The following is a 25,464-nucleotide window of genomic DNA, read 5'->3' as shown; positions in this document are numbered from 1 at the left end:
ATGACTTGCACAATGTCACAAAGCAAGTCAGTGACAGAGCCATGAATCCTTGAGTTCTGACTTCTAGTTCCCTACTCTAGAGCAGTTCTGGCTTGAATTACTTAAATTCTTCTCCAGAGCTTTCTTAACAAACCCAGTTGTTAACCTCCAGGAAATTCCACCTTAGAAGCCATTTGTTATTGACATTGTTAAGAGAAAAGCATTCCTCTTTTTCTCATGTTATTTCAAAGTCTGTGTCCTGTTGCCTTTGCTCTAGTGCTGGTACTTTCCATGCAATCAATGACAAAAAGTTTGTTCTAAAGATTCTTTTATGCTTATGGTTAAATGGTCTATATATTTCTTTGTTTTCCTTCCTACTGATCTTTCCTTATTTTTACCAAAGAGAGCTTGGAAGTTTTCATTGAGTTTGAGTATTAGTCATAAACAGTTAGAATCATAGAAAAGTAGGGCTGGTAGGGACCTCAAGAAGTTACCAATTCTAGTGTCCTGCTCTGAGGCAGGACTAAGTAAACCTAGACCATCCTGGACAGGTGTGTGTTTGAGCATATTCTTAAACATCCAGTAATGAGAATTCCACAAAATCCCTCAGTAGCCTGTTCCAGAGTGTAAGAAAGAAAGTTATTCCTAATATCTAACGTAAATCATCCTTGTTGTAGATTAAGCTGATTACTTCTTCTCCAGGACATGGAGAACAATTAATCACCATTCTCTTTTCTAATACCATTCTCTTTTATATATATTTGAAGATTATCAGGTATCCCCTCAGTTTTCTTTTCTCAAGACTAAACCTGCCCATTTTTTAACCTTTTCTGAGAGGACAGGTTTTCTAAACCATTTATCATTTTGTTGCTCTCCTCTGGGCTGTCTCCAGTTTGTCCATATCTTTCCCAAAAGTATGCACCCAGAATTGGACACAGAACTCCAGCAGAGGACTGTCTAGTGCTGAGTAGAGGAGGACAGTTACCTCCCATGTCTTACATTTGACCCTTGTGGGGTGCCAGGCTTCAGCCTGAGCCTGAACATCTACAATGCAATTTTATAGCCTGAGCCTATGAGTCTGAGTCAGCTGATGGGCCAGCCACAGGTGTTTAATTGCAGTGTAGACATACCCTAAAATCAACGTATATCATGTCTATTTCTTTACCCCATCCACTAGGCCAGTAACCCTGTCAAAGAAGGAAATTAGGTTGCTTTGGCAAGATTCATTCTTGACATATCCATGCTGGCTACTCATAACTCTTAGTATCTTCTAGGTGCTTGCAAATTGATAGTTTAATAATTTGTTGCAGTATCTCTCCAGGTATGAAAGTTAGGCTGACTGATCTATAATTCCCTGTGTGTTCTTTGCTACCCTTTTAAAAGATGGGCACTGTGTTCCCTTCACCAGTTCTCTGGGACATCATCTGTCCTCCATTGAGTTATTGAAGATAATTGCCAATGGTTCTGAGATTACTTCAGCTAGTTCCTTAATTACCCTAGGATGATTTTCATCAGGCCTTGCCAATTTGAATACATCAAACATACCTAAACCTGTTTTTCCCTATTTTGGGTTGCGTTCCTTCACCATTGAAGTTAATATTGTGCTGAATATCTGGTCACTATTGGATGAAAACCAAGATCCATTTCAGTTTAGGCTTAAACAGTTTCTCTTAATCTTTATTTTGTATGTTTTAGGACAATGCTATTGTTACCTATACATTACATATACAGGCAGAAAAATATAAGGCAAGAAAGTTAATTGATCAAGTTACCTCTCCTAGGAACAGGGTGACTCTTCAAATTTCTGGTCTTTGCTGTTTTCTTTTCCTGTGTCATCACTACTCTTGTTTTTAAGCACCTGTCTTTTATCTCTTGTTCTGTAGCTTTGTGCAGACTCAGTTTACCAAGGTACCTCATCTGTGTACCTATTTAATTAAAACATTATCATGCATAAATCACAATAACTAGCCTAAACTAATAGATTTTTGTTTATCTTGCTAAAACTTGCTTTCATCTGTCCACTTCTATCATCCATTCTCTGCTTTCAATCCAGTTGGTTCTATCCAGTTCTTATCTTAAAATAATTATCCTTCTTATTGGTCTGTTTTTGTTGGCTGGGATTTTTGGCTTGTCTTGTTGGTTGGGGAGGCACAGACCAAAGATTTTACAACTAAGACATGCAAACCAGGTTTTATGGTTTACACAACCATGAAGCTGTTTCAGTTAATTTCTGAAATGCTATATCAGCAGAGACACATTCAAAATGCACATTCCTTTACAGTCTTATTATAGTGTGTGTGTGTGTGTGTGTGTGTGTGTATATATATATAATACTAATTTCTCTAACATAATTCATTATAAGTTTTCTAACATACTATTAACCATTTTAGCAAAATTGGCATTAAACATTTCAGCTTCTTTGATGTCATCAGTTAGTACTCTTTCCCCACTAAGTGGCGGACCTATGCTCTCCTTTGTCATTCTCTTGTTCCTAATGTATTTAAAGAACCTCCTCCTCTTGTCTTTTATGTCCCTCGCAAGTTGTAACTTATGTTGTGCCTTAGCCATTCTGATTTTGTCCCTACATTCTAATGCTAGTCTTTTGTACTCCACCTGAGCACTTTGTCCATATTTCCACTTTTTGTAGGATTCCTTTTTGATTTACAGGTCATTTAAGAGCTCCTGATGGAACCATATTGGCATCTTACTACTCTTCCTGTCTTTCTTTTGCATCAGGATGGTTTGCAGTTGTGCCTTTAATGTGGTCTCCTTGAGAAACTCCAGCTCGCCTGACCTCCTTTTTCTCTTAGATTTTCATCTCATGGAACCTTACTTACTAATTCCCTGAGTTTGTTAAAATCTGCTTTTTTGAAGTCTGTTGTCCTTATTCTGTTGCTCTGATTCCTTCCTTTACTTAGAATCATGAAATATGGCGTTTCATGATCACTTTCACCCAAATTGCTTTCCACGGTCAGATTCGTAACCGATTCCTCCCAGAGCCACAATTTGGCCATGCCTGGTATAGATAATACTTAGTCTTGCCATGAGTGCAAGGGCTGGACTAGATGATCTCTCGAGGGCCCTTCAAGTCCTACAATATTATGATTCTACGCTTAATAGTTTTAAATATTTGTGCTCATATGCCACATTCCAGTTGATTGATAGCATAAGTAAGTGATATCTAGAATTTTTTTTCTCTGTTTGGGTTTGAATGACAGCTACATGGTATATGCTTACCAGTTTAATCCCAACCCAGCAATGTTGGTTTTCGCTTTGTCATCTCTGTTTATCTTGAATTAATTTGGAATGTAGATTTCCAGTCATGCTGGATCTTCTACCAAATGACTTTTCTGATTGGCTTCATGTGCTCAGGGTTTTTCAGTTTACTTTCTTGCAGTTTTTCTTCTCTGTTGTATTCAGTCTTTTCCTTTCATTTAAGAAGCCCTGTATAAAAGATAGTTAAATTCAGTAGCTGAGAATGGCTTGTTATTGAAGGAATTAAAATAGATTACGACCCCAGGATATGAAAACAAAGTTGACTTGAACTGACATTGACCATTTTGATATTCTTTATCAAATTTGTGTGTGGTAGAAAGCAGTTCTCTGTTTCCAAACACAAGTTGTCCACTTTATCACTAGGAAAAATTATTGAAATATGAAGTATACTTCTGAAATTTGGTGGGCTTATTTATTTTGCACAATTGTGCATAGTCAGTAAGTAAGTTCAAATCAATAACATAGGCAATGAATGAATCTGCCAGCAAAATATATCAAGAAGCAGCATTTTGTAATGAGTTAAACCAGCAATTTTATTTATTGTAATACACAACTTATTTTTCTATCTTTATGGTTATGAAAATGGCACGTTGCTTGATGGTAAAAGGGCATTTGAATTTCTGACTGAACTCTGTATTTTAACACTTTCTGGGTAGTACTGGTTACTAAAATCACATGTAGTAATTTCTTAGACATACCTTCTGATATTTAGACACATTCTTCCCACTTCATGTAGTATGTATTAAACTTTTTTTAACCAAGAAACCTCCAATGTCTTTGTTTGTTGAAGTGTACCAAGAAGTGACAGAACTCTAACATTAATAAACATCTCATTTTGAGCAGACGCACCAAGTCTAATATTAGACGATAGTGAAGATGAAAATGCTTCATCAATTTTTGAGACAGGCTGTCACTCAGGATCACCAAAGAAACAATCGTCAGCTGCTATACGTAAACCCTACCTTCATTTTACAATGTGAGTATATTCATTTAGCTGTGAAATTCATAGGAGATCCGAAATTCTGAGCTCGTACTCTGATATTTTGCACTTAGAGTTCAAAGAAAGGGTTTATAAAGGTGCTTCATGGCAACATCCTTATATTTATATCTAAATGTGTTTAAAATACCGGGATACGTTTATCGAGAGATTTCTGTGTTGAAGCTTTTATGAGCAATTTTCCAAGCCATTCACACTCCTATGAAGTAGTAAGAGTGAATAACTGTGAGCTGGTTCTGTCCCCATTTAAACCTGTTTTGCATGCTGAGCTCTATTTAGCTTGAGAGTTCTCCATAGTTTAACTAAAATCGTTTAAATGTTTTATGATGACTTTGTGGTATTACAAACAGCATATGAGTATTCCAGAGTAGTGTTTGGCCTTTGGTACATAGCATTTTAAGAATGTAATTTCCATGCTTAGCCCCTGGGATATTTTTGAGACACATGCTGTGGAGATTGTAAACCTGAATCTCCAGCTGTTTTAGTAAGGAAGCAAAAATGCTGGTGTATTTTGGGAAATAATAAGTGCGCAATATATTGGCTGCTTTTTTTTTTTTTAACTGAGAAGTACTATTGAGCATCAGTGGACCAATAACAGTTATTATATATGTTTATAGTATTTAAATCTGATATTACAAATTAATTTGTTTCAGATCAAATTTCCTTGTATGCCAAAAAGCCTCCTCTTAATTTTTTCCTCACTTTGTGTGTTCTTAGCTGCTTTTCTAAGGAAAGTTGCAGAGACATTGTAGGTTAGAATTTGTGTATTAAATTTGGATGAAACACAACTGTTTATATTAAGATGGATGCTGCAACAAAAACCTAGAAATCTTAATTTTAATATGAATTGTTTAGATTAATATTTTGTATAGATTCTGTTGATGCCTATTTCACTAAGGAAAATGTGAGGCACTGTAGTAGAGCCATCTTGTGGAAGAAAGAAAATTATTTCTGAACAGTGATGCTTTAATAGTATTTGCAGTAACATGAACTTAAAAATAACTGATTAGCTTTAAAATAAAAATCTTGCTGTTTCCCTGAAGGTACATTGTCAAGGACTGCAGGCCTAAAATTCAGGTTTCAGTTGAAACAAAAAAAGAAACGTGTACACATATAACTAATTTTTAATTTCATTATACATTTTTTTTTTTGGTGGATGGATTTATGACCTTCCCCATCAGATTTGTAAAGCAAAAGACAAGTTTTGTGCATAATGCATGGCAACTAGAAAGTGACTGCCCCAAAACATAAACAAAGTAAAACTGAGCAATCTAGTTTCGCTCTTGAAGCTGAATGAATTTTAAAGAGTAAACAGAGTAATAAAGAGAAAATTAAATTAATTTTAAAATTTAGCTTTCAAATCAAGGTAATATTAATGTTTTAAACCCCATCCCCCTAATACCTGGCTAGAATCCTTTAAGATTTTTGCCTTTTAACAAAAATATAAAGTAATTTGATAGACTCACATTTGGAACCTTTAAAGGAGTGAGTATTCCCAGCTGGAAGCTTATTGGTAAGAAGTGTGCAATGTAAATACTAGACTAGATACTAGACCCTAAATCAGTAAAGTTCTTCAGCATTTTCATAAATCCTTTTAAGTTGATGGGACTTAAGAACATGCTTAAAGTTATGTACCTTCTTAAGTGCTTTGTTGAATCTTGGGGTCTTGGCAGTTAGAAATGCATTGGCATGAAATAAACAGCCCCTGTGCAATATTTTTAATTCTGAAAACTAAGAAGTCAATTTCACTTTGTTCTTAGAGCTGACAAAGAGCTTACTTGCATAATTTTATATCCTCACCTTCTATCTCTTAAAAAAATCCAGAAAATAAACAGCTAAACTTGCTTTTAGACAGCTGACAGGTACTTAGACAATATTTTTCATCCTTCCTTCATTTTGGTCTTTTGTGGGCTGCTAAAAAGTAACCTTTGTTAGCTAACGCCTTGCTACACACATGACTAAAGCTAGATGTTTATATCTGCATCCAATCCGCAATCCACAAAAATTGTCCATGAATAGCTGCAAATTTGCAGGGTTCTACTAACAGCTGCACGGGTCCCTGCACAGCAGTGACACATGGCTGAAGTCCCCAACCTCCTATTTGCCCCCCCTTCTCCCCACAAACCTCCTACCCCACCTCCTCCTCCACCCCCGCCATATCTCCTTCTCTGCTCCAGGCAGGGAGGGTACAATTCTGGGCCCTCCTATGCAACGCTGCCCTTTCAGTGTGGGGTTCAGACACCCCTATGTAGCTGTGGCAGATCTAACGCACACAGACCCGGCCAGGACAGACAGCGGCAACAACTACTCTCTTCACGATGCTTGCGGTTGCTGCCTGCTAGTTTAAAGTACAACTATGCCTCTTTCAGAATGGTGCTTCACTCACTCCCTTCTGGGAGTTGTAGTTTACCTCCTCCGTTTGAGCAAGCTGGGGACGAGAACTCCCAGAATTCCCATCAGACTATTGCCATTAATCACAGCCTGCTGCTGCGTGATTCAGAGAGCCAAGCTGGAGCCTGAGAGCTGGGTGACAGCTGCTCTGTTTGGGTGAGTGTGTGGTGGAGAGCTCTGCACAGATACAAAATTTGTATCTGCACCCAACCTGTGATCTGCAAAAATGGTCCGCAGATATCCAAATCCGTAGATGTGGATATCTGTGGATTAGCAGGACTCTAAAGCTGCCTTTTTAAACCATGCAAACTCTCATGTGAACCTTTTAAATTGATTTGAGTGATTATATCGATTTAGCTTCTTTTGGTAAAGAATTTATTTAAGACAGTTGATGATAATCTAGGATTGCATCAATTTAATAATACCCACATAGATTTTGCACTGATTAATTAAATCAATTTCTAATCAGTTACACTGTTGCAACTGTGTGTATAGACAAGACCCAAGGTAATCAGTGCTGGAACTGAGAAATGCCAAAGTTAGCACAGTACAGTCATTGCAGAATCTCCAATAGAAGATCTCTATTGTATTAGTTGAGATGAAGTCATTTAAAAACAATCTAAAAGAATTAAAAATTTAAACATTACTAAGTAAAAGCTGAAACACCAGAAACTCTGTATAAATAAACATATATGTTTATATAATGATACATGGTGATATTTTTAAAATATTACTTCTGTTATAGGTCAGCTTACCACCAGCCAACCTCTTATAGGCCAAGATTACTGCTATCAGGAGAGAGAGGTTCTGGTCAAACTTCTCACCTTGCTCCAGCACTATTGCACTCTCTTGAAAAATTCTCTGTACACAGGCTAGATCTGCCAGCACTTTATTCAGTGAGTGCCAAAACACCTGAAGAATCATGTGCACAGGTGAGTCTACATAATATCTGAGCATCATAGAGCATTGATGCTAGCTGTGGTTTTATTCAGACTTATTTCCAATAAAGTATGATGTACACAATTACTGTCTTTTGGATAAAAGACAGTGTACATGTGCCATTGCAAGCTAAAGCAGAGAAACATTCTAATATGATAACATTAACAAACTTTTGTTAAAGTTTTTATAGTTAGGAATTCTGATTTTTCTGCCGATGCAGCATGTAGATGGCAATGACACTGAATGGGTAAACAGTTTTATCCGTCTAGGTAGTCGGGTGACAGCAGAAGATTCTATATCTTAAGAAGTCATATGTTAGATCTGTCTCAAAGTCTTGCTTGGGCAGCAGGATATCTGTGTGATAACTAAGACAAGACGTAGTCAATTCTGTGTTGAACATTCCTGTGTGGAACAGAACCGTTAAAAACAGTTGAAGAGAATAAACAGAAGTTTTCAGTATCAAAAGTTATGGTGTGTTCTTGATGTCCATTCGTTTGATTTTTGTCACAAATGGGAAAATATTTGAATGGTCCTGGAGATTTGCAGTCTTGTATCAGGTGAGAACAAAACTGCAATAGCGGGGTTATGTCTAGCAGATATGTTTTCACAGAAAGTTTATAGAGCTGAGGTTGAAGGAAGTAGAGCATGAGATTGACCATGAATGAGGTTGGAAGATACAATTTTGAGGGATTTAAGAAGGCCAAATTCTCCTATACTGATTCTTGCCAAAGGAAGATTTGCAGGGGACTATTAGAATGGACTTCCAACCTCATGTGCCACCACAACGACACTGTAGTCATGCAATATCTTATAACTTCCGAGGAAAACTGGTGTCTGTTGGTTTGTTTGAACTGTGCCTGCACAGAAATCTGTCTTCGTTGACAAGGAAATAAAGACATACAAGTATTTGTAAAAGCTTTTTAAAACAGTCTGATTTATTATTTACCTCCTATGTTCCTAAAAAGTCTGAGAGCCACTGTTTGGGAGTTTGGGTTAATGGTGTTCAGTTGACGCCTTATTCATTTGTATGAAAAGAAGATTGAAGAGGAGATAGATATGAAGGAGAGGATACTGAGATTAAGAAAGGAAGTGAGAAGTGAATAGGCCGGGGAAGAGGGGCGAGGGGTGAGGGAAGGTATATGGAGTGAGGACCAACTACTACGGAAGATGTGCACCTACAATATGATGTGATAGCCCAGAACTGGAGAACGTGACTTTTCTTGAAATCTTTCATTACAAATATTGCTCATTCCTATACGAAGCATAAAAATCAATTCAAATTACTAAAATGTTTTTATGCCTTAAGAATACTGTTTTTTCATTGAGAGTTGCTTATGCCTGATTCCATTTTATATTTATATCTATGCAAGACAAAAAATTGTTTAAAAGTATTAAGGTTAATGTTAAAAGTGTATTAGTAACATAAGGGCAGGGGCAGCTCTAGGCACCAGCAAAACAAGCAGCTGCTTGGGGCAGCGCATTAGCAGGGTGGCAGCTGGCAGGGATCCAGCCTGGGAGCTGAGAACCAACAGGGGGCTGTGGGAGCTGTAGTTCTTTGGTTAGCTCCCTGCTTATAGAACCAGCCCTGGAGCAGAGAAAACTACATTTCCCAGCATTCCCTTGGCCACTATCAACAGGAAAGAGGAAGAGGGAGTATGGTAGCTGAAACCTTATGCTGCAGCTTGCTGTGAATGGAGAGCTCACTGCTTGAGCTGGGTGGCACTTTTAATAGGGAACAAGTGTGCCCAAAGAGTAGAAGGCTTTGGCCCAGATATCTCCTTCAGAAGACATCCCCAGACTGGGTTAGGGATACTGGTGTGACCTCACCTTGCAGCCCCTAAAGAAGGAATTGGGTGGACTAAATGGACAGTGCCCCTCTCTGTCTGAAGCCTGGCAAGGGAGGTATGTGGATCCCACTAGAATTTAAAATGAAAAGTAAGGGAGGGGAAGCTCTGGACCTAGGCAGATTTAGATACAGTACTAGGCACTTAGGAGGATTTCCACTTCTGAGCGATGGAAGCAGAAATTGGCTTTTCCTTTCCATATTTAGCTAATATTCAGAAAGGGAATCTAACACCTGCCTTCCAGATTTGAACATCTCAAAATTCAGGAGCACTCAAACTCAATTTGAGCAGCTGTTAATTCATTACTCCCAAATCAAATATACTGATCCACTGTAATTTGCTGTAGAAAAAGTAGGATAAAATTGAGCAAGAAATGCTTCCCAGTGGTTTTTAGGACTGGAATTGCTATTTTAACAGCCACTGCCCTTTATTTTGTGTTTGTTTTTGTTTTAGTTGTTTAAAAGGACGACAGTGATATTGCATTGGCAAATTCCCCATAGAAACAAAGAATGGAACAAAAGAATAATAAAGGCACCTCAACTTTTCCTCATTTATGGAGGACAGTCTTATAATATGCATCCAGATATCCTCCAGTCACACAAGCTGAAAATTGTTCCACTTCACTGCAGTTCTGTAATCATATGGGAACCAATCCTGTGTGTGTTCTGTGCACATCCAAAATTCCTGCTGAATGACCTGCCCTGGGAGCAAGTTAACAGTGACCCAGGGCAGGTGGAGGGGGCAGAGCCCAGGGCTGGGGCGGCAGGGAATGTGTGGGTTAGGGGGCACTGGTGAGGGGGAAGAAGGGGAGCTGGGGCAGCATGGGGTGTGAGGGAGGAGCCCAGGGCTGGGATGGCAGAGGGGTGTGGGTGGGGGGAAGGCCAGGGCTGGGGAGGAAGGTGGGGGGGAGAGCCCAGACCTGGGACAGCACGGGGTGTGTGTGTGGGGAGGAGAGCCCAGGGCTGGGGTGGCAGGGGGATGCGGGTCGAGGAGGGGAGAGCCCAAGGCTGGGGCGGCAGGGGGGTGTGGGTCGAGGGGAGGGAGAGCCCAGGGCTGGGGCGGCTACTGAAGTCTTTCACCTGTCTTATAGTAGGAAGCTTTTGTTGCAAACTATGTGTATGTGCGCACATACACATTCTTTGCATTAAACTATCTGTGCTCTGTACGCACATTATCAGCTTAGTGAATAATTGTGTATGGCTGGAGTCCCATAATGCTATTAGCAAGCAGCTGTGTGGAAGAGAAGCTTCACAGAGTTATCACAAATAATTTATGTTGTGGTAATGTGTGCTAGCTTCATTTTTAACGTTACATTCAACACCTAAAAGAGGGCGTGGTTGGAAGAAGTAAACAAGTAAGGCCAAAATTCAGATTCAGAGCTCTAATACTGTAAAAAAGGAATGATATCCTTCTCTCTCTCTCCTGATTGGAATCAAACTTATGACCAGAAAGACAATCCTTAAGTTAACGAGTCCTGTGGCACCTTAAAGACTAACAGATGCATTGGAGCATAAGCTTTCATGGGTGAATACTCACTTCGTCAGACACATGTAATGGAAATTTCCAGAGGCTGGTATAAATATGCATTTATGTAAAAGGATAAATGGACTCAAGTCAGATATTAGGAATGGCAATATACAAAAACCTGTAGGAGAACATTTCAACCTTCCTGGCCACACAATAGCAGATGTAAAGGTAGCCATCTTACAGCAAAAAAACGTCAGGACCAGACTTCAAAGAGAAACTGATGAGCTTCAGTTCATTTGCAAATTTGACACCATCAGATCAGGATTAAACAAAGACTGTGAATGCTCACCAACTACAAAAGCAGTTTCTCCTCCCTTGGTGTTCGTACCTCAGCTGCTAGAAGAGGGGCTTACTTTCTCTGATTGAACTAACCTCGTTATTTCCAGACTGATTCTTGCCTGCACATTTACACCTGCCTCTGGAAATTTCCATTACATGTGTCTGACGAAGTGGGTATTCACCCACGAAAGCTTATGCTCCAATACGTCTGTTAGTCTTTAAGGTGCCACAGGACTCATTGTTGCTTTTTACAGATCCAGACTAACATGGCTACCCCTCTGATAGCTGAATCCTTAAGTTGTCGTTCTTTTCTATAAGTGTTTTGGGCAAACTGAATGGAATCAATAGTAATCACCAGTAAGGAGTTGAAAGAGTTTGTAGCAATTATTGTGGGCAGTACAACTCAAGCTGAAGAAACAATTTGAGTTCTTGAGGAATCTGCTACCAGAAATAAAATGAATGTTAAAAAAAAATTACAAATAGATATGGCCTTGTTAAAATAAACTAGATGAATATTTCTTGCTCTACTATCATAATGATGTCAGAATATCTGGGCTGCCAGAAGGCAAAGGGAAGTGTAATTGAGCTGAGTTTTTATGTACTCATGGAGTTGGATATAGAGGGTGAAATTTTGAGGTGTAACAGATATATTGAACACTGGCTCTCCTATGAGAAAAAATAGCAGGCCATGGGGAATAATAGCAAAGCTGCTAAAATTCTAAGAGAAACAAACCTGAAACTTAAAGTTAATTAATTAAAATGTTTCCTTGCTCTTGAAAAATTTCAGTCCTCCTGTCAAACATTCCATTTGGTTAACCACCAGCAACCAACCCAGTGCACTGTATTTACAAGTGCCTGAGCCAAAACTAAGCTGCTTAATGGACTCCATATAATGCTTACGAATCTTAAAAAGCTTGTATTTGTTGTGACATTTCACATTTTTCTATTCTGCTGCAAAATATGATACAGTTTAACTTTCCATGTGGTTTGCTTGTTGGATCTTTGTTGTAATAGATTATTAGAACAGAGTGTTGACTTATATGACCTGTACCTGTTTTGGATGGCATTGTATATTGGCTTAAAGTAATTCAATTAAGCAAACAATATATTTATAAAAACTTGAATGGACAGCATTTTTATTGAAATTTGAGCTAATTAAGCTGATGAGAGGATGTCTGTTGAAGGCATCAGGAGGCATTACCTAAGCCCATAAGTTTTCATTTTTTTATTGTGTGTTGTAATACTCAATTTCTGAATTTAAATACTAGTGTTTCTCTTTACTAGATCTTTCGTGAAGCTCGAAGAACTGTACCAAGTATTGTTTACATGCCTCATATTGGTGACTGGTGGGAAGCTGTCAGTGAAACTGTGAGAGCTACTTTTCTAACTTTGCTGCAGGACATACCGTCATTTTCTCCTATATTTCTGCTGTCTACCTCTGAAACCATGTATAGTGAATTACCTGAAGAGGTGAGTGTTAAATATTTTTTGAGAGTGGAAGCATTACCAAAGTGTGTGTCTCTAAGAATATAGAACACTTACATTAAAGTTGTACATAACCAGAACTTTATGCTATAGTTCTTATAATTTACTTAAAAATACCTCACATTGAAATTGCCTTACATGAAGTCTAAGGTTAGTTCATATGTACTAACTCTTCAATCATTATCTTCTACATAGAAAACATCTGACATAACAAACTTGAAACACTTCTGTCTTTATTTGAAGTGACAGTATTTCCTCTACGACTAAGAATGATTTCCATCTTCTTTGATCTCCCTAAAGAAGCTCCCGCTGTTCTAGACTGTGTGTTAAATTTTGCTCTGTTACACTGGTATAATTCCAGAAAAACTCATTGAAGTCCTTGGAGTTAGTCTCGATTATACTGCAGTGTAAGAAAAAGTAGAATTTGACTCAGTGACTGCAGTGTAGCTTTAGTTGTTTTAAAACTTGAGGCATTCATGCAATTTTTTTTTCTAATTTTCTCTTTCTCCTCCTCCTATCATTGCAGTAGCAACTGTTGCTGCACTTCCCCTTTAACTTGTATGTTATGGAAACTTCAATAACAATTCCAGATTATTCATTTTCCTTGGACATCGTGCTTCTTTGAAAATGGTTTGGTAACTTCTCAAGTACGGACAGTTTGTGTCTTTTGAAAAGTTTGATACTCTATGTTTAAAATATACATTGATCAAATAGTTCAAGAACAAGTTGAATCATTTGACTCTTCATGACATTGTTTTCTTGCAGGTGAAGTGTATCTTTAGAATCCAGTATGAAGAGGTTTTTTATATTCAAAGACCAAGTGAAGAAGACAGACTGAGATTTTTCCAGGAGTTGATTCTTAATCAAGCATCAATGCCCCCACCCAGAAGGAAACAGGCTGGTAAGCTACTTTACAATAAAGCCACAGAAGTGTGAGAATCTGTTTGAATAAAGTTTTGTACTGTAAAATGTTTTTCTTTTTAAATGGTTTTGGGAAATTCAGTTGTTGACCCTAACTACCAGTTTATCAATGTGCAGAACTTGCTTGTTTGTGTTATACTGAGTGAGATGGGGAGGTGCTTAAATGGTCAAGTTTGAAAAATTGGAAGGAAAATGGGAAATATCCCCCCCCCCCCCCCGATTAAATGCATTGAGAAACCCTAGAAAGGGGTAGTCGTACAATTCCCTCTCACTAATACACCTGTACCTCAATATAATGCTGTCCTCAGGAGCCAAAAAATCTTACTGCATTATAGGTGAAACCAAGTTTTATCAAACTTGCTTTGATCCACTGGAGTGCGCAGCCCCACCCCCTGGAGCACTGCTTTACCGCGTTATATCCGAATTCATGTTACATCAGGTCACGTTATATCGAGGTAGAGGTGTAGTTACTTTCTGACTTTTTCCTGCTTTCTTCCCTAGCTCTTTCTGCTCTGGAAGTTCTTCCTCTTGCATTACCGTCTCCTCCCCGCCAGCTCTCAGAAACAGAAAAGCAACGAATGGAGGACCAGGAGGAGAACACATTGAGAGAACTGCGGTTGTTTCTCAGGGATGTTACCAAGAGGCTGGCCACAGACAAACGCTTTAACATCTTCAGCAAACCGGTGGATATTGAAGAGGTCTTGTTTCAGTAATGTGCAAAAAATGAAGTTGAACCTATTAGAAAAAATATTTATTAATTAAAAAGGGCGTGGATAAATTAATATCCCAGTTATCCTTGCTATCCATGACCTAGCCAATTCTCCCCATCAGTAATCAGCTGGTGGCTTAGTCATAACCTTCTGTACCACAATGTGAGTGATCAGAAGCATATTCTCGTACACATTACTGGTTCAGCAGAGAAACTTGCATTACTCTAGCCTATACTAGTCAGTTTAAAGTGCTTTTCCACTCTGAAAATCAGCATTATAAAAATGGTAGCACCTTATTCATCAGATCTGCTACCAGGATGTACTTGGAATTGGATTTGCTTTCTTTAATTAACAAAAATTCGCTTTTACTGTTGAAGGACATAATTGGAAGACAGTGGGGTTGCCGTTATAACTGAGGGTGTCATTTGGCCTGCAAGTCTATTACTGTGCTGGTGTGTGAAAAGGAGAGAGTCTAGCTTGGCTTTCAGATAGAATACTAACTTTGTAGGGATGGCAGTAAGAAAAACACTCTTCTACTTCAGTCTGAACACTTGTTCTGTAAGTCATTGAGAGACAATAAAAATGGACCCCTGCAATGTCATTTTTAGTGTAATTTTTTAGAAAAGAACTGCACTTTAAATTACATGCAGAGTTAACAGGCTTTTATGAGAGGCCTCATCCAGTCCTCCACCAGCTTCAAGCCAGATTCAGTATTTGAACATTATTTGTGACTTAACTTCTTTATGTTAAAGGACGATGAACAATTCTCTTCAACTATGCAGAAGAAATATTATCATCATCATCGTTTTATAGATGGGGAATTGACACAGATGAGATTTAGTGATTTTCCAAAGGATTATGCAAAATCTATGACAGTGCTAGGAATTAATCCCAGATCTCTCAAGTCCCAATCCCTAATGCCTTAACGAGAAGACCTCCTTTTCTTATTTAACTGATCTGCTATATAAATTTGCAGTTTCACATGACGATTCTATTACTGGTGGTGATATATTTACTAGAAAAAATACAGGTTGACTTTTAGATCCCAGGATGAGTTAACAGGGCCTCTGTTTAGAAAAATAGCATTCTACTTGTAAACTGGACAGTGTACATTTGGGGATGCCATTTTTACTGCCTGTTCACAATAGAAAATCCACTTTAAATATGTGTTTAAGCATTTAGCCAGTAGATAGGTGTTGTATATGACATTTGAAGTATGGTCTTAATCTAAGATTTATGTTGTGATATATTTTTTGTTGGAACTTCTAAAAATGCATGTTTACCTGGTTAGTCAAAAATGATTCCTCTGGAGCCATTACAGTTTGATCTAAATGTATTTCCTTTTTTTGGCAACCATCACCTTAATATATGGGTGATTTAAGAATATTCAGGACTACACAAACATTGAGACCTACTAATTTTAAATTGATTGTCATCTTCATTACATTGAAGCACTCATGCAGAGTGCATGTTTCAATTGAAGCAAATAATAATTAATTAATACAAGCATATCTTAGTGAGCTCCTGTTAGTAGAGCTTTGTTGGTATCTTCTGTTGCCAAGAGTTAACCCCTCGTCGTACAGTTAATTCAGTTAAATACCTTTCACTCTGCCTGGAGGGCTGCTGAACCCATGATGAGGTGCACCATAGAAGGCAGTGAACTCCACAGACAAGGGGCCTCCTTCTGAGAATGCCCTGCTGCAAAGTCCATTGTGGCGAAATTAGATTTGGTGTTCATACAGATGATTATTGCAAATGTTTTGCAGAAAATTATTTTTAAAGATTAATGATTTGACTAAAATTAACAAAAAAGGCTTACCTACAGAATGGAGAAACAATTTCACAGTTCTGCTTTGTGTGGGTGTAGGCCCACTGTTTTTCATGTTCAGGACAATGTTAAAATATCAGAGGCTTTAATTGCAGCACCAATTTAGTTTGCTCTGAAAATTAGATGTATCATTGGTTCTCTGAAGGAACTATAACTTTAGCAGTCTAACACCAGCACTATAATTTCAATTTCTCTGTTTAAAATCTTTGAATTAAAGATGTGGTGAAAATGAGAGTGCTCAAAATGTTGAACTGGCACATTTCTTAATTAGTACTGAGTATGCTGCATGAATATGTGTATAATGTGGGAAAGAGTGCCGATGAAATGCATAAGGCCCTGTGTCACTTCAGTATGCTGTTTGATTGTAGGTTTCAGATTATCTTGAAGTTATCAAAGAACCAATGGACCTGTCAACAGTAATAACCAAAATTGATAAACACAACTATTTGACTGCCAAGGATTTCCTAACAGATATTGATCTCATCTGTAGCAATGCATTGGAATATAATCCAGACAAAGACCCTGGAGGTAAGGAAATATTTAGTTTTGGCCTACCTAAATTTGAAAAATAGTTGTTTAGTCGTGTGTATACTGTATTATAAATTAGCTAAACAAGTGATTTTTCCCTGAAGGTCTATGCTTTTAATATTCTGAGAGACTCTTAGGTGGAAAGTTAGAATTTAAGTGAAAAATTCTAGCAGCTATGTCGTGGAGTGAATGTGCAGGAACTAGTAAGCAAAGTAGGGCTAAAGCAGATAACATTCACTTCTGGTAAATCAGGTTCCAATTCTGAGTAGGTCCAAAGTGAGAATGAATTTGATAGTTGCTTCTTGGTCTTCAGGGGACATCTGTCCACATAATAAAACCATCACATAATTTGGCAGAGCTATATGGAGAATCCTGCATAGCAACTTGCCACGGTATGCATTTGCCTCCAGCTGTGATCCTCACTTTCATGAGGACCAAATTCATCCACTAAATTAAGAACTCACCACTGGGGGTGGGGGAAGGAGCAGAACTAATCCCAAACAAAGAGGTCTGTTTTAGTTAATTAGGAAGAATATTCTTGCAAATGTATTTAAGTGGCATTTTTTCATGTGGCTGTTTCCAATTAAAAACAAAACAAAACTACAAGAGGACATTAGCGTGAAGGCTGTCCAACCTGCAGATATGGGAAATGTCATCCTCTGTATTTGTTGTAAAGAATGCATTATTGTGCATTGGGAAGATGGACGTTGCTAAATAAGCGTTTGATCTGACAGCTTCCAAAGCTCAAGTCAGGTTTTAAAATGAAAAAGAAAATGCCCCTTTAAAGCATTTGTTAGTGTAGTGTGATGAATGGAAAACTGATCCTATCATCAAATGAAGACATTGAATTAAAAGATTTTCATTAAATACCATGAGACAAAACAAGAAATAGTTCTTTGAGTGGTTGCAGATATGTTCCACTCAGGTATGCATGTGTCCAGTGCACCAAAGCCTGAAAAGTTTTCCTAGCAGTACCCATAGGGCTGGTGCTTGCGCCCTTTCTTTGTGGCCCCTCACATGATTATTAAGGGCACTGCAGCTCTGACCCTCTTTTCCTCCCCCACCCCCATTCCTTCTCACTGCCCGCAGCTAGAGTTGGAGTTTGTGTGGTGTTTCTTCACACTGATTTTGTATTTCATTCTTCTGAAATTTTGTTGTAAATAGTCATAATACTTAGTTATCTAGTAGTGCCTTAGTTAGAAAAGTTAGGCTGAGTAGCTGTGTTTTTTCAGGTGGAATGCCTTCACCAGGATTTAAGCTCTGTCTGGTGTGTGGGGTGGCTGTTCCGAATAGTGATCCTCATGTGTAGTGTTTAGAGAGGGGAACATTAAGGAAAGGTACTCCTATTTGCAAATCATTTAAGAAGGAAGGGATCCAAGGGACTTGAGGCTCAAGCAGCACCTGATGCAGCATGCCATGAGTCCTGTTTGGCACCAGGCACGGTATTGGCTCCTCGGCCACCATCATAAACATAACAAGACGATGTTTCTCTGTCAGACTCTAAGACCTCCTCTAGGAGGAAGAGGGATCATTCACCTCCCTTGGGCCTCTGAGAAAATGACCTATAAAACAGACCATAGCCACTCCAGAGCTTGGAGAGAGTCCTCCTCTGCCAGAATCAGTGCAGACTGGCACCTTGACTCTTCAGATGCACATGATGGAACTGGCCCTTCTTTCTACCTGCTCTCCAGTACTGAGGCAACATTAATTTGGGGCTGTACAGTCGACTCTGGCTCTGTCCATGGGATATCTGCTGAGTCTGATGCCAGTGACATTGGTGCCAGTAGTGTCCAGTCCTTTGACATATCAGGCAATGTCAGATGTGTGTTGCCTTTTGGATCCTCATTCTCCAATTGTCTGGGAATCTTCAGGTGCTGCGACTTCATCAGCAATGATGGATGGCACTATGTGGGTTAACTACACAGGTGTCTCAGCTGCCAACACCACCCTCAACAGTGTATATCACATGGAGTACATAATTGTGGCTGGCGCTGGTACTGATGCTGAGGGATTTGCTAGCACAGCAGTTATCTTTGACATCAATAGTTGGTACAGACTGTGTCATTGGGATCAGTACCGACACCAGTGTCTGTGGCTTTTTTGGCATTGGTACCAAATGAGAGTGCATTGCCCTTGCCAGTCCTTCAGGGCACCAACTTCTCTGTCAGCCTTCGGGCTGATGCAACCAGCACACTGGACCTCTGATGAGGCTGAACTCTGTCTTGCTCTTCCAGAGGTTGCTCCTCCGTTACCTCTGGATGATTTTGGGAATTCATCGTAGTCGAACTTGAGGTCCTCCCTCCCAGTCTAAAAGACAGTTGAGAACCCCTTTCTCATTCTGACCCCTTTCTGATCCATCAGTGTTCCCGCAGCAGAGACGGGCTCTTGGCACAATGCCTACTGGCCACTGATGCCGTATCCCTATCCACAGTGGCCTGGGAATCCACAGGATGTTCCTCATTTCTTAAGGTCCTGACCTTCAACCCACCTCAGGGCAAGAGCACCCAACCCACCCATGGCATCACCTCCCCAGCCACCTACGTTGCAGATTCAGGCTGAGAGCACTACCACAGAACAGGAGCAGGGTCTGTTACTGCATCCAGAGAGGCCACTGACACCTCTTCCTTCATCTTCCTTATCACCAGATGACACTATGGTAATAGATGCTTCTTCTCCAATACTGAACACTTTCAGGCACAGGAGGACCTCCTTAAATGATTGGCATTGGCCTTAGATATATAGGCCAGATTGGTGCAGGAAAACATGCACAGGTTAGTGGATATTTTTAAATCCCAGAACCTAGGGAGAGTAACTCTCCCTGTTAACAGTGCACTGTTGGAACTTGCTGAGGCTTTGTGGAACACCCTAACATCTTTAAAAGCAGCAGAGAGTCCTGTGGCACCTTATAGACTAACAAACGTATTGGAGATTGAGCTTTCATGGGTGAATACCCACTTCGTCGGATGCATGCATGCATCTTTGACGTGTCTGAGAAAGCATATGGTCAATCATTATGTATTTATGTAGGGATTCAAGTGTTTTTATTGGCGTCCTGCCCCTAACTTGCTTGTCATGACAGTAGCCCATGAGAGGTCATGTCAAAGGAGGTACAAGTTCACTCCCAAGGACAAAGAAGTTGGATCTCCTGGGCAGGAAAATTTATTCAACCTCCTCCTTACAAATGCAAATTGCAAACCAGTAGGTTCTGCTATTCAAATGTAAGGCATTTCTCCAAGATCTTTGTTACTGATGAAGATTCTGTCTAGCTGGTTCGATTTTGAAATTTATCATTCAGTGCTGTTCCTTGGAAAAATTGGAACCTAGGATACAAATCTTATATGCATCAACAGTGTACTTGCTTCTTAGGCCAGTTGGATTTCCAGCTGAAGTGGTTTCCTTGAATTTCCATGTACAGCTTGCAGTGTTTGGGACTATGGAGACTTGCATAGTTGCATAAGCTGTTAATAGGTAGGAGTTGTTCTTAATGGCAAAAATCTGATACTGTAGGGTCAGTTTTAATACACTTAACCTCATTTCATTCCCTAGATAAAGTTGCAGTGTAACAGAATGTGTTGGCCCCTTCAAAACCCGGCACCGCCAGCCCAAGTGTCACTGGAGGCTCAGCGCTTCAATATTGGGAAATGTAATCTGCAGAGGCCCTGGGAATTGTAGTATGAGGGTTCAGATGACAAAGTGACCCTTTTGACTGAGGTCAGGTGAGTTCAGGACTGAATATAGTGGAACTGTGGGAGAGTCCAAGGTTGAAGGAGTACCTGGGATGAAGCTCTCAACTGTGACCAGGCAGGAGGCCTGGAAAACAGTTGGAGGAGGCTGAGGGAAAGGGCCTCGGAGGGAACCAGAGGCTGAACTAACCCCACGCTCCGCAGGAAGGGTGTGTATGAAGTGCAAGAGGACGAGGCTTTGGCTGTATGCTCCAGTGTTGATGTGAAGACCCAGCCTGAAAGGGCCTCAGAGATGAGGGAGGTAACTCTGAACTCTGTCCCCCCCCCCCCCCCCCCCCCAAGAAGCATCTTTCCTCTCACAAGAGCTCTGAAACTTAGCAGGTGAAGAGGTGAGACGCCCTTGCTGCTAATGGAAGTAAAAAAACATTCTTCCAGAACCACTTCTACGCCTCTGTCACATTCCTTGGTTCTATGCAACAGGAAGATAGAATTACAGATACAGAGGAATCCACTTAAGGTGGCATCAAGCAAATTGGCACTGAGAATAAATGCAGCCCTGAAGAGTTCAGTCTTCACACTGACTTTGCATTTTAAAGATGTCCCTAAAGTAATCATTGGCATGAGGTCACTTGGTATCGAAGCTACATCATACCCTGACATGTACCAGAGCTCTGGTACCGGGGCAACTGTATTCTAACTCCTTGGCACCAGGTCAGAGAACATCTAAGACTACAAGGTCAATTCCTGTGGTACTGAGATTGTCAACCACTGCTGAGGAGTGAATACTACCTATGGTACCAAGCTCAACACCCTTCACGCGCATGATACGAGGAATGTTTTTGGCTCTCTCTTTTAGGGACACATCTGAAATAAGATTGACTCCTGAACTGGGACTCATTTATTAGAATATTCTCCTTTGTTGGCTAGATCAAAGTCTCCACTAGTGCAACCCAGAGTGTCTGTCATTTGAAGATCTTGCTGGGTCCCTGAGTTCAGGGTCATACAAAGTCATCTACTCTATAATGGATGGTGGCACCTTCCAGCTCAGCTCCAGTCTTGGAGGATTTTTCACCTTCCTCCTCTTCATCTTCAGGTACCTACAAGGAGCAGTTTCTGGAACCTCAGTCACCTCCACTGACTCCTTCAAGAGAAAGGGAGTACAGTAGCACCTCAGTTACGAACACCTCAGGAATAGAGGTTGTTCATAATGCTGAAATGTTAGTAACTATGAACAAAACATTATGGTTCTTCTTTCAGAAGTTTACAACTGAACATTGATTTAGTACAGCTTTGAAACTTTACTGTGCAGAAGAAAAAATGTGTTTTCCATTTATTTTTTAGTAGTTTACGTTTTTAACACAGTGCTGTAATATATTTGCGCTCCTCCCCCCCCCCTTTTTTTTTGTCTCTGCCGCTGCCTGATTGTGTACTTCCAGTTCCAAATGAGGTATATGGTTGACTGATCAGTTCATAACTCTGATGTTTGTAACTCTGGGGTTCTTGGGCTAATGTGCCCTACCTGTATGGATTCCAACCTTGGCCATACTGGCCTGGCTGGCCTCAACACTGAAGAAACCTAAGCCATCATTCAGCTTCTCTGAAGGAACCTGCATTTTAATTGTGTCAGAAAAGCCCTCAGGGACTTGTTCCTTCCCCTGTACCTCAAGTGGCTATGATGTTTCAACAACCTCTGAAGAGGAGGATGGAGGAGTGCAGGATGACACTTCTCCACGCCAAGTTTTCTCATAATCTTCACTGGACAAAACAATGATCTCCTACATTCCTCCAATAATGGGGATGATTTTAACATGAATCAAGACCTTTTAAAGAGAGTAGAAGAGGCTCTGGAAGCTTCCTTGGACCTGGTACAGGAGAAAACATGCAAGCTTTGGTCTTAACTATCTTGAGCAGTTTAGTATCATCTGCAAACTTTGCCACCTCACCTTTTACCCCTTTCTCCAGATTATTAAGCTATTTCATATCCTGCAACCAGCTGCACAGAGCAGAATAGCCCTCACAATTAATAAGGGAATCCTCCAGCCAGGGGAGTATTTATGGGCCATCACCCACCATCAAGATACTTCCAAACAGGCTAACCTCAAGGGTTTAGACCCACAATCGTCAGCTCTAACTTGGTTAGGCTGGCATTAGCAATGAACACTTTAAGAGTTTACGCTTTTATACACTTTATTAAACAAGTGATGTAATTGCCTATTGCTAACTTGGTCATTACCTGTTCAATCCTTTCTTATTATTAACTATCCCTGATAATTGGGACCTTTTCTTTGTTCTATTTTATCAGTTACCTTTAAGGTCCAGATTTTCCAATTAAGCTGTTGCCTTGCAAGGCCTTCCCATGACTGTGATGGCCTACAGAAAACATTTTTTTCTTTTTAAACTAGTCTAACCTTTTATCCTATATGCAGTCATCCCTGGTAGTCACCACAGTGAACGGAAAATCCAAGGCAGTACACAAATTCACCTCCAGGGAGATGGAACCAAAGAAGTTAGATCTTTTTGGCTGAAAAGTTTATTCTTCAGCATCTATGCAGAAGGTCAATTCATTGCTATCAGTCATTACAGGCAATTCTAGACTCTATGGACATGGGAGCTATATTGCTGGCTAATGGAATTTGCATGTGAAGGGATTCAGGTTTGTCTGTGTCAAGGCTCCCTAAGGAAGTGCAGACTACAGTGCAAGACTTGACGTTTAATGGGAAGGACTTGTTCAATCCAAAGACAGACACAAAATTGCACTCCATCAAGGATTCTTGGATCATGGTCAGATCTTTGGGCCTTTACTTCCCAAATTTTAGAAGAAAGTATTATAAATCGCAGTTCTCTTCTAGGCAGAAATCCCAATCAACTATTTCATGTTTTTAACCATCAGAAACAATCAAGCCAGTTCAGAAAAAGAGAGAGGTTCCAAAAGAGAGAACCAGCCTTATCTACTATCCAACCATCTCAGTCACAGAAGCAATAATTTTGATGCTTCGGTTGGGTATTCTGCACAGGACAGTGTGGATCTGTATCCCACTCTCCTGCCCTTCCCACTGTTTTGGTTCCTGCCTCTCTCTGCGAATGTCTGGACTGCAATAACATCAGATTGTTGGGTCTTGTAGATAATCCAAGAGGGACGTACCCTCCAATTTCATACCTTCCCCCATCCCTTTTCAGGAAATAATCTCACGTGAGGAACTGAGTGCTGGGTGGGGTTGGTTCACCCTTGTGCCCTCAGAAGGGAGCATGAGGGCATGAAGGACACGTGTGACCCTTGTTGGACCCTACCGAACTTCCAAACTGTGCAGAGGGCACCAGAGGACTTACATGCTTAGAACATCTAAAAAAATCAGTTACTATAACGTAAACAACCCTTCCTTTCTCGTAGCCTATCTGTAGTTGTTACAGGTCTCTGTGGAGTATGTGACTTGCTGTGCTAGTATAAGTCACTTTATGACAGCATAACTGCATAGTCACTGAGGTTTTTACTGGTATAACTAGTCTGGTAGACTATCACACCCGTAGTCAAAATAGTTATGAAACTGAAAGTGAAACTTTCAAGTGTTGACCAGGCCTTAGAGATAAGCCCCAAACCAAAATCCTAGATCTGAAAATCCTGGACTTTGGAGAAGCTTTTATCTGGGGCCAAAAATATTTTTTCGTTGTTTTTGGAACCATCTCTGCTGTTGTTAGATCATCTTTAGTCTCTTTCCCACTTAAAACAGAGAATGCATACATACTGTTGTGTGAACTCAACAGAGCATAAAACAAAATACTTTATAACTATACTTTGCCAAAAACCTCCAGGGTTGCTTTTCAAATCTATCAGCAGCTATGAGTAATTTAAAAAATGATGAAGGTAGTTAAATCAATGTAAAATTGTATCTCCTTCCTTACCAAAAAGTAAATACATCATTAATATACAGTCTCTTACTTTTGTATCCCAAATTCATGCACTTGGAACTGTTTTGTGAGAAGTGATTCTAGGGGCATGGAGAAGTATAGATCTAACACCCTTTTTTTGGTCAAGTGCTAGCAAACTGCTTCATTCTCTTGAAAATTGTTAACTATTTTTATGTTTATATTGCAATAGTACTTAGAATGTACTAATAATTTCCCATCTGCAGAAGTTAGTTTCCACTATTGACTGATTCTACCAGCCCTTCTAGTACTTGCAGCTTATTACTATACAGTGATGATCTTATCCACATCATACACTACTATACTAGGTGAAATCTCCTGCCATTACTCATCAACTGTGAAGCACCAACAGTGGTAGCAGGAGGGAATACCAGCATAGACAGGGTATAGGAGATTTTTGTCACTGTCCTCTAATCCTAGGTGACATGATGGTAAAAGTAAATAAATTAAAATAAATAAAAAATAGGTGTCCTGTCAACACTAGCAACAGTCTCATTGTTGCTATCCCAGTAAGGGTGATAATGCAATGGTGGGAGACTTCCCAAAGAAGTGTAGATAGTGCCTAAGAGACCAGGTTAATGAGTTTTCTGTACTTTGGCTTTTGACTCAGCAAATTTTCTCTCTGCCACAAAAATCACTACTTTAAAAGATCTAAATAATGGTATCCTTAATTGCTCTCTTATACTCTTCTAATTATTATCTGTAGTGATTCTTAAAGTTGAATTAAATGTGTTAATTGCACAATAATTTAATTTAGCCATTAGTATTTAATGGTTGCTGTTGAAATATTTATACCATTCAGAAAAAGAATTCAGGATGGATTATTGTCAATCTAGTTTTTATACTAAGAACAAAGAAATAACTGGATAGAAAATAGTGTTGGGCATTTAGCTGCGTAAAACATATCCCACAATGCTGTTTCTCTCCAGTGCAGTTTTTCCTATTACATCTCTGCTCATTTTCCAGCAAACTAATGTTGGAGTCCTAGCTTATCTCCATCTGAAACTAGTGGAAACCAGTAATCTCTTGAGAAACATTCTTTTACTTATAATACTTGTGGCTCCAGTTTGGACAGTGAAGATGCCTTGGTGCCATGTCCCCCAGATCCAACTGAATACACAGCAATCCTCTGCAGACTTACTTTCTGGTAGTTACG

The 25,464-nt window shown here is 39.6% G+C and overlaps 1 protein-coding gene across 2 annotated transcripts in view; it reads left to right on the top strand.

Annotated features, from left to right (window-relative positions):
- Window positions 1–25,464, top strand: part of ATAD2B (ATPase family AAA domain containing 2B) — a 162,276-nt gene that overhangs the window by 79,862 nt on the left and 56,950 nt on the right. The window contains exons 17-22 of one of the 2 annotated variants that reach the window (XM_050950617.1): window positions 4,099–4,231; window positions 7,389–7,575; window positions 12,517–12,702; window positions 13,483–13,618; window positions 14,140–14,321; window positions 16,545–16,704. In XM_050950617.1, the coding sequence (XP_050806574.1) occupies window positions 4,099–4,231; window positions 7,389–7,575; window positions 12,517–12,702; window positions 13,483–13,618; window positions 14,140–14,321; window positions 16,545–16,704 (984 nt within the window). Of the gene's footprint in view, window positions 1–4,098; window positions 4,232–7,388; window positions 7,576–12,516; window positions 12,703–13,482; window positions 13,619–14,139; window positions 14,337–16,544; window positions 16,705–25,464 lie in introns of both variants that reach the window. The other variant, XM_050950616.1, reaches the window with a different exon arrangement.

This window comes from Gopherus flavomarginatus, chromosome 4 (genome assembly GCF_025201925.1).
Source record: "Gopherus flavomarginatus isolate rGopFla2 chromosome 4, rGopFla2.mat.asm, whole genome shotgun sequence".
Lineage (NCBI taxonomy): Eukaryota > Metazoa > Chordata > Testudines > Testudinidae > Gopherus > Gopherus flavomarginatus.
Note: the sequence above shows the minus strand (reverse complement) of the source record. Positions and strands in the feature narration are given on the sequence as shown.